The 17874-nt window shown below is 41.3% G+C and overlaps 1 protein-coding gene across 1 annotated transcript; it reads left to right on the forward strand.

The window, feature by feature from the left end:
- The first annotated feature begins 14620 nt into the window (after window positions 1-14620).
- LOC128438429 (C-C motif chemokine 20) lies at window positions 14621-15988 on the forward strand. The gene is made up of 4 exons (XM_053421008.1): window positions 14621-14780; window positions 14963-15077; window positions 15186-15310; window positions 15398-15988. The coding sequence occupies exons 1-3, from the start codon at window positions 14717-14719 to the stop codon at window positions 15304-15306; spliced, it is 300 nt and encodes a 99-aa protein (XP_053276983.1). The 5' UTR covers window positions 14621-14716; the 3' UTR covers window positions 15307-15310; window positions 15398-15988.
- Window positions 15989-17874: the final 1886 nt, after the last annotated feature.

Genomic DNA, 17874 nt, shown 5'->3' on the forward strand with positions numbered 1-17874 from the left:
TCCATGCCCCACTACCCCCCCCTTACAAACACCACCACAATAAACCATCACAGTCTGGCCATCGGTTGTCACTTGATGTTTCAACTTGAAAATCAGTGAGAAGATATTTCAGGAACTAAAGACTTTCTATGTTGTGGATGGATTTAAACAAAAGCAATCAAAACAATGTGTCACCATCTTTCTGATCTCGACAATTGCTGCATTAAGTTAAATGTAGAACCAACAGCCTCAACCAGTAGCTCTAGTCAGACACAGTGGGAGGACTGGTGCATCCCTCGCTGCTTAATGATGGTTACGAACACACACAGCTGCTGTCACTCTGCGGTACAGCATCTTGCAAACAGCCTAAATGTTAAGTACAGACACACAAAGACGACACATCAAGAGGAATGAGGGTCAACACAACACATCAGGAGGATGAGGGTCAACACAACACATCAGGAGGATGAGGGTCAACACAACACATCAGGAGGATGAGGGTCAACACAACACATCAGGAGGATTGAGGGTCAACACAACACATCAGGAGGATGAGGGTCAACACAACACATCAGGAGGATGAGGGTCAACACAACACATCAGGAGGATGAGGGTCAACACAACACATCAGGAGGATGAGGGTCAACACAACACATCAGGAGGATGAGGGTCAACACAACACATCAGGAGGAGGATGAGGGTCAACACAACACATCAGGAGGATGAGGGTCAACACAACACATCAGGAGGAATGAGGGTCAACACAACACATCAGGAGGATGAGGGTCAACGCAACACATCAGGAGGATGAGGGTCAACACAACACATCAGGAGGATGAGGGTCAACACAACACATCAGGAGGATGAGGGTCAACGCAACACATCAGGAGGATGAGGGTCAACACAACACATCAGGAGGATGAGGGTCAACACAACACATCAGGAGGATGAGGGTCAACACAACACATCAGGAGGATGAGGGTCAACACAACACATCAGGAGGATGAGGGTCAACGCAACACATCAGGAGGATGAGGGTCAACACAACACATCAGGAGGATGAGGGTCAACACAACACATCCACCGAAGTCGGCGTTGCCAGTCAACAGTTACCCCTGGTCGCCGTGACGACAGGCTCAGCACCACGCTCTTCATTTCCTACCTGCTGTTCTCTCTGCGCTCCGCCAGCATCTCAGCTCCTCAGCCGCAGAACACAGAGAAATAATCCACTGCACCAAGACCGACTCCTCTACCTCCAAAAAGAAAGAAACCTTCGTCTAACTGAGGAGGCGACAACAACGGCTTCCAGTGAGAAGAGGACAGGCTGAGCTCGGAGGCATGGCTTGTCTTCATTGGCACTGCCAGAGGCTTTGTTTGCCAGCCAGTGTACTGTGTGTGTTTGTGTGTCTGTGTGTGTGTGTGTGTGTGTGTGTGTGTGGCCTGCCGGGACTGGCACAGCTGATCCCCCCCTGACACCGGGTGTACAAGGCTTTGGAGGAGGAGGAGGAGGAGGAGGAGGAGGACGGGAGGTGGAGTGGCTATGGCCGTCTCTCACCGAGAGGAACGTACCATTCGGACCAGAAACGGGAGGGGGACATGCATAACCCTCAGTGGAAAGAACCATTAAAAATTCATCTCGGTCATTACGTACATCCAGGCTCACGGAGTTCACATTAACTTTGCATTATTATGACATCAAGGGTTTTCTGCCACACATACTCAGAATAGAAAACGTTATAAACACATTTGATTTGTTGATTTGTGGAAGATCATTTAAAGAACATAAAATAAAACTGCAGGTTCCTCGATCTGTTATTTGAGTTATTATTTTAAGAACCCTCTGCTGGAGACTGTTGGAACAATCTGAGATTCTTCTGGTTCACTAAGACGATCCTGGAGTGTGGTTTCCAGCAGGGCTACACTGGGCCATATGGAAATGAGGCCAGCAGGGAGAGCAGATCATCCACCTCACTGACTGAAGCCAGGCTGTAAAATCTCCTGCTCAACAAACCACCGGCAGCAAGGTCGGCTATGCACAGGAAAGTGAAAAAATCTGATTAACTGCACCCAGAGACCTGTTGTGTGTGAAATGAGCCTGAAGGTTTCTCAGTGGCTTGTGTAACCACAACATTCAGATGTGATTCCAGCTCTTCTCCGCCTAAACCTGCACTTAAACCCCCGACTTACAGGATATTATTAAATATGTGTCACACATTTTGTTTCCATTCAGTCTGGAGATAAACTAACAACAGAATCCAAACCATAAATAACAGGCAAACCAGGTTTTTTTATGGATGTAACAGTAATGCTTATTGCACTGCAGACGAATATCAGTCCCATTTTGGGTCCAGATCTGATGATCACAGGGGTGTTGTTGATTTGAAGCTGATCTGAAGATTCTCCAGTTGTGTGACAGGTTCACAGACTGAATGGAATCATCCTATAGACTCTCTGGTGACTGGTGAATGAGCAGAAACCCACAACAGCCGATTAAAGCACTACCACATGGATGTTGCGTACTTGTGTTTGCAACAGAAAAGTCTGTTGCAACTGTGGCAACAATATTACACAAACCAGCGCCCCGAGGTGACGTCACCAGCTGTCTGCCTCCACGTTTGTTGTTGTGGTGGTTTCTTCTGTCACTGTGTCTATGGTCTCCCACGTATTTTAAAGGAGTTATGATTTAGCAGTCTGTCTGCGGTCGCTTGTTGCAAAACTACAAAAGTGAAAACGCTAAGAGGATAAAGATGCAACTTGAAGCATCTTTCTGCCACATAACGTTTTCCTTCTGTGTGAAAGTGCTCGTGACAAAAACAACAGTTTGGAACAACAAAGTCCCTAAAGAATTAATATTGTTGTTAGCTAAAAATACAGAATCTATCAATATCTAACTTTTGCTATTAAATAACACAAAAACACTTTGTATCAGCATGTGCAGTATGTTACAAACACCAAGTACACGCAAATTGTCTGCGCATGCTTAAGTATGTGTGTATCGAGAGTGATTTCAGTGCTCTGCTGGCTCTGTGCTGGCAGTCCACCCCCCCCCCCCCCCCCACCCTGGGGGCTAATTAGGAATGATCGTCTCCTGGTTTCTTCCTGCTCGCTGCTTCTTCTCAACGAAGACGACAACTCGTAAACTACAGCTTACAGTAAATGTCTGTCACACAATCACACAGACACACACACACACACACACACACACACACAGACACAGACACACACACAGACACACAGACACACAGACACACAGACACACAGACACACACAAAAGGTTGTCTTTTTCTTTCTTCGCGTGGCCTGAGAAAGTTCACTTCGTGTCCTGAGTGAGAAATTAGCATTGACCTTGTTCTGCATTATCCACGAGATTGTTAATGAAGCTTTTCAGGAACATAAATCAATATGAAGATCCTCACAGAGAGAAGAACACACAAGTCTGCTCCCGTCCCAACACACACACTCAAATGCACAGACAATGAAAATGCAATCCATGATAATCTTGTTTTCCTGTGTGTATATTAGTATTTGCTGCATAAAGCTTTGGTCTCATCCCTTTAATGAGAACATGTATATTTAAATTCCGTATTAGGCTTCACACACAACATTCTTCATGTCATCATGGAACCTACAAGGAACCATTTTTGTTCTGAATATTTGTCATCAATCCCAGTACATTTGCACTGCTACCTTCACTTGCAACTGGTCACAGATTTTCTCTACTTCATAATAAAACTGGGAAGGAAATACTTTCAAAATTCTGACTGAAAATAAGCTTTTTCAAGACCTCACTTTGGCATATTCATAATTAATCAACTAGTCATGAAACATAGATACCTTATTATAAGATTAAATATAGTAGGGACATACAGAATACATGAAGTAAAGTTGTCTAATGAGCTAATGCATGCGTTAATGCTTAAATATCAGCAATGCTGCTTTAATCAAACTGATTCACCACTGAACAATGGGAATGTTTGATCATAACGGTCATAAAAAGCAGAGGGTGAAAACTGCTCAATATGAAAACAAGACGGTAACTGCTGATGTTCATGGGACACGAGGGACAAACCACGCAGATCAAGATACTGTGTATTTACCTCCACACCTGAGGGAGTGACTGTAACTCCCCAAGAGAGAAATACACACTAATAACAAACAAACATCCAGTTGTAGATGTAGGGGGGGTGGCAAAGGTTGTGTGTTTACATTAAGTCACAGTAACCCGAGTTGTGGCCCTGAGTAAACTCTACTGAATGACTCAACCGGTGATAGGTTTCAGTTTGTGTTGGTCTGAAAAGCACAGTGTGAGAAAAGGCCCTGGGGTCACAGTGATGACGTCATTCCCATCACCAACTACTGGCAGGTTCGGAGAAAACTCAGGAAACCACAGTAACTAGACCCTGAGGCTGTTATAATCTTAGCTGAGCACATTGTCTGAATAATACTTGAATGTTCATGAGTTGGATTTTTTGGGCTTTCACAGGATAATCGGGGGCCGAGATGTTAACTGTTCCAAAACATTATTTTTGAGAATGAGAACTTTAATGTGAAAGGATCGCTTCTCTAAGGACGAGTCAACCAAATGGACAGGGACGTTGTTTATGTCCAACTTGAGAGTCAGTCCAGGTCAGTGTGAAACAAGACGTGACTTAGTTTCACAGGCAATTCTCCTCCTGGACATTTTCTGGAGCTTGTCTATCTGGGTCAACATGAACAACATGTCACAAGATGCATTTAATTTGAGAGAATTAAAATGGCAGCATTCCCGTTATTGTGATTTAGTTCCAAGCAAAATACTTAAAACCAGGCAAGTTATAAACATAAGGGAAACTACCAACTAGAGATTAAAGGACTTCAGGTTTCTTTTGATTCCCAACTCATCTATTAATTTTACTGAGTTCAAAAACAGGGAATAGAATCACTGCATATTTTCTACCTCAATAAACATCACTCGGATCTTTTCCAGCCATGAATTCAGAACTAAATGATCTTTATTCTAGTCAATCAACTAATCGTTACAGTAGTGGTTCTCAATGACACATTTTTAGGTTATGACATCAAAACAAGTATGAAGGTCCAGTGTCTCGGAAATAGTAATAAGGACTTGATTGACTAATATTTATATTTTTACAAATAAATGTGTTAATCAATAAATAAATAGAGTAAATTACAAAATAATTAATTATTAGATATTTTCATTGTTAATTAAACTAAAGTACCTGTTAGATTAACTCTAGTACCATTCCCGTGACACACACTCATTAGCTGACTTTCATTGAGAAGCACTAACTGTAACGATTGGTTGATTGACCAGAATAAACATTGTAAAGTTCTGAATTCATTCAAACACATGAAGCCCTGTGTGCAGAAATGAACTCACTTTGGTTACATGTTACAGAAACAGCTGCAGCCCACACATCTGTCCACCGCTACTTTACTTAAATCAGGTTTATATATTTGATTAAGACATTCAAAAGATCATCAGTTACTTCCAGAGGCGTCTAATGGCTTAAACAGATTTACTGTGGCTACATCCAGTAGTTGAACAGTGTTTAACCGAAGAGGCCCTGTTCCTGTTCTCATGCTGGTGTTGACATGTGTAATTGTTGTTTAATATGTCCAAACAAACTGGAAGGAAGCGACTGAAGCAACTTCACACAACAGCTGCTCTGAGTTCAGTTCAGGTCGCACACACCCAACTGTTTCTGAGCCAAGAGCCTGACTAACAAACATGAGACCGTTAATGGTGAAATTAATGTATAATGATAATGTGTTTTTGTAAAATATTCACTTGCAGGACTTAAAACTGCAAATGCACATCGTCTGTTGGCTGCATTTGTTCATTAAATCCATTTAATTGTATTTTTCATACTCAACAAGGCTTTAAATACAAGTTGGGTCCAGCTCATATAACTCATACTATTCAGCTCCAGCCTCATATAGAAGAGGAAGTGATGTAAAAGCTCAAGGTTCAATTAATAAAGTCAGAACCACTGCTGGGTCATTATAATCTATAAACACAAAAAAGAAATGTGACTTAATGACTGAAGCTGATGACCATGACTCAGTGGAATGGCTCTAGATTCTTATTTCATTTGATTTCATTGTGAGTCTGTTTGGTTCCTGTTCCATTGTTTTATCATTATCAGCGGCTGCTGTCTTTTTATTATTATGATAAATATTGTTACTTCATTTTATTAGCTTGGTGGAGTGTGGGGGGGGGGGGGGGTGCAGTTGTTGTTCTGTAAAACAACCAATAAAAACATTGAATATAACTCATTCAAGTCGATTTCTCTTTGTGAGGAGATGGATATTTGCAGAGTCATGTCACAGTCGGGTCTTATTACTGTAAAAATTATTATTATTGTTGTTGTTTCAATGCAGGTCAAACGCTCACCGGTCCAGGTCTGCACTCGTGATGTAACAAAGAGTTATGGGTGCACATGATTTTTTTGGCAGGTGAATCAGACAACCAGGGTAAATAATTAACATCTGAGGCAGAGCTAAGTGTGACTGAACGGGATGTGCCACAGTGAATTATGAACAGAATCAGGAATGCAGTTCGGAAGATTAAGACGTTAAACCACAGCTGCTGCAGCAACAGAGCTTCTCCACCTCAATTAAATAACATGTTTAACATCCAAATCATTATTTGTCAGCTACGGACTATGTTTGTCTGGCTAATAACCTGTGGATGTTCACCACCAACCACCTGGAACTGGGTAAATGGCTCTAATCATCATGTGGAGGAAACAACGGACATTCCTGCATTGCACACATGTCACAAGCAAGAAGACTGAAACCGCCTGCCACAGGAAACAGCCTGAGTCAGAAGCTTCTTTTAAAAACAAAGCTTCACATGATATTTCACTGCACCACAATCCCCTGATTCCAGGTTGGAATCTTGTGATGGGTGGTCATGCTTAAACGTGCACGCAGCCTCTAGTGCACGTGTGTCCGTCCTGGATGAGGGATTCTTCACATGTGACCTCCTCTGAGGCTTCTACCTGTTTATTGGTAGTTTTCCTCTTGTTGAGGGAAAAGAACAGAGGACGTCGCACCTTGTTAAGATCTATGAGACAAATCAAATGTCTTTATTCTCTTGACTTCACGTTATAACGGTTTTTTGAGAAGTGCTGCATGAATCAAGGTATTAGTATTATTATATAAATAGTCTTGATGTCATGATCATGTTTTCATTGTGCAGATACTGAATCACGTGCTAATTGCCTGTATAATACCATATGATTACACGCAGTCAGGTTTGAAGAGTCACGTTCACTGGTTCCTGGACTGGTCTTTAAAAACTGTAGCTGCAGGAGTTTGGACCCATTTAAATCACGTGATGCAGATGCGTGTGTCACAGCTGCGCCAAGTAAACACCGCAAGAAGCGTGACACGAGTTCGAACCAACACACCCCGCATCACGCTGCGGGCTCCAGGCTCCAGGGTGCGGGCTGTGGGCTCCCGCAGGAAGCGGCCCTCCCCCCGGGGAGCGGTGCTCCGGCCTGGGGTCGCGCTCAGGTGAAGGTACAGCCGCACATCAGCATCGACGTGAGGCCGATTTAAATATGTCAAATCACTGCGGCTGCGGATTCTAAACAAACCCCGGGTAGCGGCAGGTCACACGGACACAGCCCGTCACACACCGCTCCTGTCCCGGGCTGCAGCGGCGTATGTCCCCGGGTGTTTTCCAAGGGGGCTGCGGTGGGTTCGATTCCCGCAGGAAGCCAGAACACAACATCCCCCCGTGGGACCACAGAACGTTAGCTGGCCACCGCTAGCTAGCGACCAGCTGATTGCACTAGCATCTGATCTGTCAGGCTACACGGCCACAGTCAATAAACACACATTAATAAATCATAATAATAACAATAACAGTGACGGATGGGTTCGCTGCGTGCCTCTGGACCCCGACATGCTAACGCTAGCTCCGGCGCCGCTGCGGTTGTAAAGCGACGTTAGCGTGGATGCACATTCCAGTGAATGCTAACCCCGAAGCTAGGCGGCTAGCAGCGATGAGCTAGCTCCGGGGACCTCTGCGTGTGTCTGTCTCTCGCGTATCCGCCTCAACACTCACCAGCGAGCGGCGTTTGCGGCAGGTTTCCTCGGTGTGGAAGCGGGCGGTGAGCTCCGGTGCGTGAATCAAGTCGGTGCGGGAGCCGCCGTGTACATCCATAGGTCACACGCGATGCTTTAGTCCAAGAGTGGCCGCTGCTCCCTCAGCTTCCTCCCGCCGCCGGTGGCCATTTTTCCTCAACATCCAGATCTGTGGAGCTCGTCCCTGCGACGCCGAGGAGAGAGTGGCCGGACTGACAGCATCCTCCTCCCGCTGAGAGTCGGAGCGCAGCCGCGAGGTGAAGCTGACATCTGCTGGAGCCACGGAGGAAAAACACCCGAGATCAAAACACCACAGAGAAACTCAAAGAATCTATAATTCTTCAGCTGTTTCTAATATATAACCTCATTAAAAGTCACATATCATTTCATTTAATAACCCTTTAAATTCAAAGGTAAAAAATAAACTATATTCGAATATAGACCAATAAAGAGAAGCTTCCAAATGTATACTTATGCAAATGTAAACATATAGATAAGAATGGAAATCAATATAAATGGAACTAAATACATCCATACAAATAGAGTATTATCTCACAAAAAATTTAAGAGAACGCTGCACAAATATATGCAAATTAACATTTTAAAGTATTAAAACGTTACGCTGCAAAAAGGAATTATATCAAAATGAAATATTCCTATATCAGAAAGATAAATACAGAGAGGACTATGCAATTATATACAAATATTAAAATTTGAAAGTATAAAGATAATTAAAGTTATAAATGGAAATATATGCATATATACACTACACTACAAACACTACAAAATAGGCAAATACATAAATGTGCAGCTGTAATGATATCAATTCAAAGTTATACAATGAAATATATACATAATGCATTTAATTATGTAATATAATAATATATAAATACAAATATAAATACATACTTATATCCAAATAAGGTATTATATATGATATATAATAACCAGCAGCAGGTGTCAGCAGTGACTGAGGAACCTTTAACATGCTGCTCAATTCAACCTGAACATTAAATATTGTCTCAACATGAAGGTTATTGTTGTGTTGCTGTGAGCAGCTGAAGGATTCTGACTCCACCTCACTCTCTGTGCCCTCAGGCTCTCGGCTCTAAATCTCATGTGTAATACAAAGTATAAAACACAAGGTGACAGCAGTTCTCATCTGATCGTGAACACTGCAGGAGTCAATCAAAGTTCAGAGCCACATGTGAGGTTTGGTTTCAGCCCCGACCACAAACCACCGTCGCCTCAGACACTGAAACTCACTCCTCCGTAACGTTCATTCATCTTCAAAATGAAACTCTGGATCCAGAATCCAAATCGGACTCGTTGACTGTAAATACTAAACTGAAGAGGAGCATTATGGAAACTGTGACTCTCGTCAGTTAGGCTTTTTGTTGTCCTCTCTGCTGTGAAGCCTTTAATTAGAGCCGGTCTCTATTGTGTTGTGTTGGGTTCGGCTCAGGACTTTCCCTAGAGGGAGATGCCTTTTATTTCTCAACAATTAAACCTGAAAATCAACCTTTAGTGAGCGGTTGGGGACAGAGGTCACTCTGCTCGTCCAAGTTTCCTCCTGCATGAAAAGCTGCAGTTAGATAGAAAGAAAGGAATTTAACCTTCACTGTCAGAAAGTCCCAGTGGCTTCAAGAATCATGTTTTAACCCTTTAATTTAATTTATGAACAATCTCAGATTTAATCATCTTTCACAACAAGTGCTCTGCTCGAAAATGATTGGATCAAAATAGACACATGACACATGCATTTGGAAGATTGTATAAATATTCTTATTTCATTTTAATCTATTTTTTGAAATATTAAACCATGATATATCTGGTTATATTAGGTTCCATTTTATGATATCATATTATGTTATATCATGAATCAATTTTGATGAATTTTGAACTTATATAAAATGCATTGTAAGGTGTTGAGTGTTAAGAAATGCACCGTGAAAGACAATTTATTATTATTATTATTATTATTATTATTATTATTATTATTATTATTATTATTATTATTATTATTATTATTATCTGCAGTGAGCGCTCAACAGCATTAATGGAGGTGGACTGGGTTTGAGGATCTGGAGATCCACCTTCACGTATCTCAGTACGTGGTTTCAGAATCAATAAACCTCTTATCACATCCAAGTTATAGTTTTGATTATATGCAGTTTGAAAGGTTATTAAAACTTGGCAGGAATCAATTGTACATTTTTCAGTTTTCATAAACTTGACGTAAACATTGTTTTGTTTCAATTGTCATGAACAAATTTTGGTTTCAGAAAATCAAAGCTTTCTATGAAAGTTGCTCATCATCTCCAAGTTGTCTAAACTGTCTTTTACACAGAAGTTAAAACTCTTTAAGAGCTGTGCAGGGGAAACCTCAGAGGTTGAACTATTAATATAAACCATAAAACACATGCAATGCACACAAAGTCACAACCGGAACCAATTAATAGTCCATGTTGTTTTCTGGACTGGAACCAAAACAGCAGGTGCTGCAGCCAAAAGGGTGGAAAGTAAAGCCGGTGGAAAGTTCCAGTGAAAGTGAACAGGAACAAAAAGCCACACTGCTCCAGTAAACGATACCAGCACTTCTTCAAAAGTCCTTTAACAAGTCTGAACATGAGCTTTACTGTAAGAGCGCACCCGGGATAAACAATCAAGGAAAACGAAAGTTAAGGCCCTGGCACGGTTCCCTCTGCAGACACTGCAGCTTTTACTTGTTGCAGAGCCAACTTACGTATATTAAATACGTAAGTTGTTTTTTTACATCAGCAGATAATGATGTGGGTTAACCGCTATACAGAGTTTAGTTCCTCTACAGTTGTGACTCACTGTCTGTTAATATGAATCAAAACACCAGAGAAATTAGGCAACGTTTCCAGAGAACAAGTGAGTTTCAGAAGCAGAGATTTATTTCAGCAACACAAAGACAAACGACCAACACAACACTTTCTAAGATACAGAAAATTAAAAGGAACATTTTCCATCACAGGTTTCAATATGTCAGACATCACAAGATATCCTATTTGTTTTCAGAGCTAGATTCTCGTTATAATAACTTCTTTTTGTTGGAGGATTTTCCGTCACAGTTTCTGCTCTTTGATGAAATCTGAATAAAATGTGAGAGATTCACAGAAGCAGAACCAGATATGATCTCATTTCACTGTGGATCTGTCAGCTCTGCTTCTCCTTCCCAGCAGGACACCCTGCATGCTGCTGCCTTTCATTTGTTGTGTCTTCCACTGTCCTTGAAAAAATTCCTGAAAGCTACATCCCACCAGTTTAGAGAGAAATGTGTCTCGACCCGATCGGACAAACAGGGAACTGTTCAAAAGTGAGTGAAATATGTTTCTGGATGATACAGCAGCAGACGGGCAGGTGAAGAAGACGAGCAAACAGCTGCTCAAAACAAGACATGAGGAAAACAACTGCATATTAAGAGATACAGAAATATCTACAGTTTTGTAGTGCAAAAAGATTATTAAAGCAAATCCACCAACTTATGTTACAGTCCAAACCCCCAGGGCCCAAAGTAAACCCTTTGGTATTTCTAACAGCCTCAGGGCCTGGTCCCCTTCTCTGCACCCCAGCGAGGATTTATTCATGCCTGCTTTTCCTTTTTTACAGATCTATTTTATGGATACTCAAAGTCAGTCTTAGAATATGCTTTCCTGGAAATCACGTGGTTCTTCAGATGTGTTTACACTCTGTTTGCAGGGTGGGGGAGCAGCAGTTGATGAATGGATCCGGCTTCATATTCAGACGCTGCTGTTGACGTTGTCTCTGTGTTTTTGTGTCTTTGCCAACTCTTGCCTCACAACAAATTTCCCCTTGTGGGACAATAAAGATAACCTGTAACCTGTAGCACAGATTCAAGTTGTGTGACTGTCCTCCCTGAAAGAAAAAGTGACAATAGCTCGTCTGTGCAGGAGTCTGGTTACGAGCATGGACTTGCTCACAGCTTCAGGACGTGCAGGTTACTCTCACATTGGTGTGTAAGGGTCATGTGGGGAGGGGAAACGTTGAATAGACCCAAAAACCTACAAACTGTAGGTTTTTGGGTCTATTGTAAAAGAAAGTGAGTTGTCTATGTGAAGTAACATTTCTCTTTAACTGCAGCTTCCCCCTAGAGCAGACTGAATACTTTGTCCTGTACTCCTTTTTTAAAAAGAGGAACACAACATAGTCTTACTCAACATGTGAAAATGAGTAAAGGAGAAGGTCAGTGAGCTTCTGCTCATGGGGAAGACGTAGTTCACACTCATCCTCTTGTTTCCTCATCTCGTTTCCAAAGAAGATGTCCAGAGAGGTTTTGTTGACGAGGACAAACGCATTGTGGATGTGATGTGAAAAACACAAAGCATGTGATCTGTGCAGAGGAATCAATACGTTAAATCCTGCTTCACCACCCGTCACCTAAGAGCTCGGGACATTTCTGTCCTGATTCTGGGTCGAAGAGTCTCGACTAACCTCCACCCGGTGTCGAGGTGATCTGTCCAGTAATGTTTTTGTAATGCTGCTAACAGACAAATAAAGAAACAGATGAAAACAGAGGTCAAGTGTGGGTTCATCACCGTGACTCGACTTAGATGATTAGATTTGATCAAATGGAATAAAAGGATCAGAAATGAGACTGATATTGATATAACTTCATGTCCTTTCATTCTGAGACTCACTGAACGACTGTCGGGAAATCAAATTTAACCTCACTCGTCCTGTTCCAGCGTGATAACGGTTATTATCTCATGTGTTGGCAATAGGTAAAGACTTCTGACTGAAAGAAGTTTCTCTGCTGTTGCTCAACAACTCCCACACTCACAGATTGACATCGACTACCTCTGGAGCATGCACACACAGGTGTAAAAAGTCCCACTCTGCACTGATATCAGCTAAAAAAATGTGGGAAACGATGTAGATGAGGATTAAATATCTGGGTTTACTGCACAAACTTCAGATTTCTATGTAATTCTATGATTTCGTCATGTGATTCATCACAGATATCAGAAGTAGACAGAAAGAGGACGAATCAAAGATGGTGAGAGGGGCCCAGAGAACGACTGAGGGGAGCCTCTTACATTCTAGTGTAAGGGGCCCGATTTGTTTTTTGAAGGTCGTTTAGAGGACTCATGTCTATGAGTGAATTCAAACTGGTTCAAATCCAAATAGGAAAGTCTGAATCTAGTGAATTTAAATGAGGTATAAACTCTGACTGAGGGACGTTCCAGGTAAATAGGAAATCAACGCACTTCACTTTCACTGACAAAGACATGTCAGAAAATCTTTACAGTTGATTGAGTCACAAAATAGTGGAAAGGTTTTGAGTATGATACGCTACAGTACGGTATGATATGATATGATATGATATGATATGATATGATATGATATGATTGACTATTAAGCCCAAAGAAAATGCTTATGCCAGTTTGATTGAAGTTTACAGCAACAATTTACAACCGAATGCAACGCAATAAAACAATGGAGTATTTATACAATGAATAAATATAAGTGATAATAATTTTTTTTAATATAAAGTGTATTTTAAGTCAAAATAAAAAAATATAGTGTAATTTAAGTAAAGATATAAAGTGCATGCAGAGTAAATGTAGAACCGGTGCCAATAGAAATAACAATAGTAATAAAATAATTTATGTGAGACAGTAAACTAATACTAAACTAATTACACTGATCATAGAGATAGGTCACATGGACATGATAATGATATTGAATGTCGTCCTCCGCTAATGACTCATCTTGTTTTTCATCATGATGCCTATCTTCTGGACACTCAGACATTCTCAGAGAGTCCTCCAGATGTTATGCCTTGTTTGTTCTCTAACTTTTGAGGATGACGTTTGACTTCGGGAGTTGTTTCTGACCAGCTGGTGGATGGATACAGAGGGAATGTTTTTGACCAATGTGTTTTCATGTTCGGACACAAAAACATGCCCTTATTTAGTCAAACGTCATTTTTTTTCTTCCAGGGAAAGACTGAGTGAAACACAATAAAAAAATTGGAGTATTTATATAATGAATAAATATAAGTGATAATACAATTTTTAAATATAAAGTGTATTTTAAGTCAAAATTAAAAAATAAAGTGTATTTTAGGTAAAGATATAAAGTGCATGCAGAGTAAATATAGAACCGGTGCCAATAGAAATAACAGTAGTAATAAAATAATTTATGTGAGACAGTAAACTAATACTAAACTAATTACACTGATCATAGAGATAAGTCACATAGACATAATGCTGCACATGATATTGAATGTCGTCCTCCATTCATGCTTGTGCTCCTCCGTAATGCACTGTGTCACTCTCATGGAAAGTGGGATTGCGTAAAGCGTGGCAGGTATTTCTCATTTCACGTTACCAGATAATTTGCCTCAGGGCGAAAACTGACAAGAGCGACCAGACGATGTTGGAGAGGAACCCAGAGGAGCGTGGGAGTTCAGAGGCGGCCGCCCGGGCACGTGCGCCAATGGTTTCCAGTCAATGTGCCGATCACACTTTCATTTTCACTTGCACACCTGTATAAAGGTACCTGGAGCTCTTCCCTTCTCCACACAGCAGCAGCTTCCCTCCTGAACAGAAGAATCTCTGAACCCTGAGCTCACTCCTACCAAGACATGGCCTCTCGACTTGCTGCAGCTCTGCTCCTGCTGGGCCTCATCTGCACCGGGCTTTCACGAGGTAAGACCCAGAGAGACAATGTTAGCTGCTCATGTTTAAGCTCTGAGTGCAGGTTGCATGGGGTCGTTCTGATGGAAACTTTCATCTCAAACAATATTTTAGATTTGAATGTATCATTGCATGCGTCTGTTTCTTTAACCCCCCAAAAACCCCAGTGAATTAAATTCTCTTTCTCCTTGCAGCTGAAGTTGCGGTGGATTGTTGTCTGAGCACCACGGACAAGTTCTTCCCGCTGATAAGGATTTCAACCTACAAGCTGCAGATAGCCGGGGAGGGCTGTGACATCAGTGCTACTGTGTAAGTATAGATACACATAATGTTTACATGTACTTATTAGTTAAAGGAAAAGTCACAGTACTTTGTTTTTTTCAATTTCCTTCCAGTAACGATTGTTTCCGTTTTCAGGTTCATTACAAAGACTGCAAACACCATCTGCATCGTCCACCCCAGTGAGTCACAGAAGAAGAACAAGTGGGTGAAAGCTCACATTAAACATCTGGATAACAACAGAAAGGCACAGAAGTAATGAGGTAAATTAAAAAAATTAGCTCAACTTTACAAACAAAAAGTGCACAAAGTGTTTCTTGCCTCTGCTAATGACTCATCTTGTTTTGCAGGCATGTGGAGAAGTGGACTCTGGGAAAAAGATGAGAACTGAAGAACAAGATTAATTTCCATCTCTGTTCGCAGCCTGGAGGATATTTATTAGAGCTTTGTTTTCTGTGAAGCTGTAAATTGTCCCGCTGCAGCTCATGTGCTCACCAATCTCTCGAAATCACATTGGGGTTAATTTATTTCTAAGTTAACTAATATTTGTTTATCTTTTGTAACAACAATGGCTAAAATACTTTTATTAGAGTTCTGTAAATCATGCTGCGACCCCGCTCTCAGTGTCTCTCGTCCTCCTGGGGGGTCTCGACCCCTAGATTGGGAAACCACTGCACTAGACGAGCAGAACAGCTGGAGGAGATCCGACAGAATATTGTTCAGTCATATTAATGTTGATGTTTTGTGTGAGCCTCCATGACATTGACTCCAGACACTGGTTTATTGTACAGTTGTGTTTCTTCTCTGTAAAACTCATTTCATTCCCATATGAAAGTAGAAAGTTACGTTATTTGCTGTTTGAGAAATAACTTGTACAAAGTATTGTGAAGATTTTTGTGTTGTATTATTATTTTACAATAAAGTTTGGTATCAATCTCCAACTTCTAGTTTTCCGACTTTCATTGAAATATCATCACCTTGTTGACAAGCAGCAGATATGAGCCCTGAGCCTGAAGCCTGAATGAATCAGCTGCTGCACTTCAGAGTTTAATCAAAGTCATAGACAAAAACAAATCTGACTCTTAAACTCGATCATTTACATGAGTCTCTAAATTGAACTGAATTCAAAACCTTTAAAAGAATTCTTTCTTCTTTTTCTTCACATTAAACTGTTGTTGAAATATGAGATGTCGTGTAATTCGTTAGAGTAAAACATGTTGGTATATGCTTAAAACACAAAATGACAGGTTAACATTTATGATGCCTATCTTCTGGACACTCAGACATTCTCAGAGAGTCCTCCAGATGTTATGCCTGGTTTGTTCTCTAACTTTTGAGGATGACCTTTGACTTCGGGAGTTGTTTCTGACCAGCTGGTGGATGGATACAGAGGGAACGTTTTTGACCAATGTGTTTTCATGTTCGGACACAAAAACATGCCCTTATTTAGTCAAACGTTCCATAGAGAACGTCATTTCCCTGTAGTCAAGGGCGGAACCAATGTCCTTATATAACTGTGTGTAAGACCCCTGCACGTCAGATTTTCACCATTTGGCTGTGTGATGTCTCCGGGTATCTAGATGCCCGTCCTGACCTGTGAAACTTCTGTGTAATAAATTCTGTTATACTGGAAGTTATAGGTCCTTGGAGTCCTTCCTTCATCATCAACAACTTCTATAACATCTGCCTCTCGGCTACATAGAATATACGATAGAGACTTAAGAGACAAAGCATCTGTGCAGAGGAATCAATACGTTAAATCCTGCTTCACCACCCGTCACCTAAGAGCTCGAGACGTTTCAGTGATTATTATGGTTCTTTGCAAAGAGTCGAATGGACTCGACATCCCTCCAGCCAGTTTCAAGGTGATCTGATCACTAATGTTTTTGTAATGCTGCTAACAGACAAATAAAGAAACAGATGAAAACAGAAGTCAAGTGTGGGTTCATCACCGTGAATCAACTAAGATGATTCGATTTGATCAAATGGAATAAAAGGATCAGAAATGAGACTGATATTGATATAACTTCATGTCCTTTCATTCTGAAACTCACTGAACGACTGTCGGGAAATCAAATTTAACCTCACTCGTCCTGTCTCAGCGTGATAACGGTTATTATCTCATGTGTTGGCAATAGGTAAAGACTTCTGGCTGAAAGAAGTTTCTCTATTGTTGCTCAACAACTCCCACACTCACAGATTGACATCGACTACCTCTGGAGCATGCACACACAGGTGTAAAAAGTCCCACTCTGCACTGATATCAACTAAAAAAATGTGGAAAACGATGTGATAAAGATTAAATATCTGGGTTTACTGCACAAACTTCAGATTTCTATGTAATTCTATGATTTCGTCATGTGATTCATCACAGTCATCAGAAACAGACAGAAAGAGGACGAATCAAAGATGGTGAGAGGGCCCAGAGAAAGACTGAGGGGAGCCTCTTACATTCTAGTGTAAGGGGCCGATTTGTTTTTTGAAGGTCGTTTAGAGGACTCATGTCTATGAGTGAATGCAAACTGGTTCAAATCCAAATAGGAAAGTCTGAATCTAAAACTCTTGAGCGCACTATCTTTAATCAACTCTCCTCCTATCTTAACCACAATAATCTTCTTGACCCTCACCAGTCTGGTTTCAAGGCAGGTCACTCAACTGAGACTGCCCTCCTTGCTGTCTCTGGGCAGCTTCACACTGCTAGAGCAGCCTCTCTCTCCTCTGTCCTCATCCTTCTAGACCTCTCTGCTGCATTTGACACAGTGAACCACCAGATCCTTATTTCCTCCCTTCAGGACCTGGGTGTGTCAGGCTCTGCTCTCTCCCTGCT

Source organism: Pleuronectes platessa, chromosome 4 (genome assembly GCF_947347685.1).
Source record: "Pleuronectes platessa chromosome 4, fPlePla1.1, whole genome shotgun sequence".
NCBI classification, from domain to species: Eukaryota; Metazoa; Chordata; class Actinopteri; order Pleuronectiformes; family Pleuronectidae; genus Pleuronectes; species Pleuronectes platessa.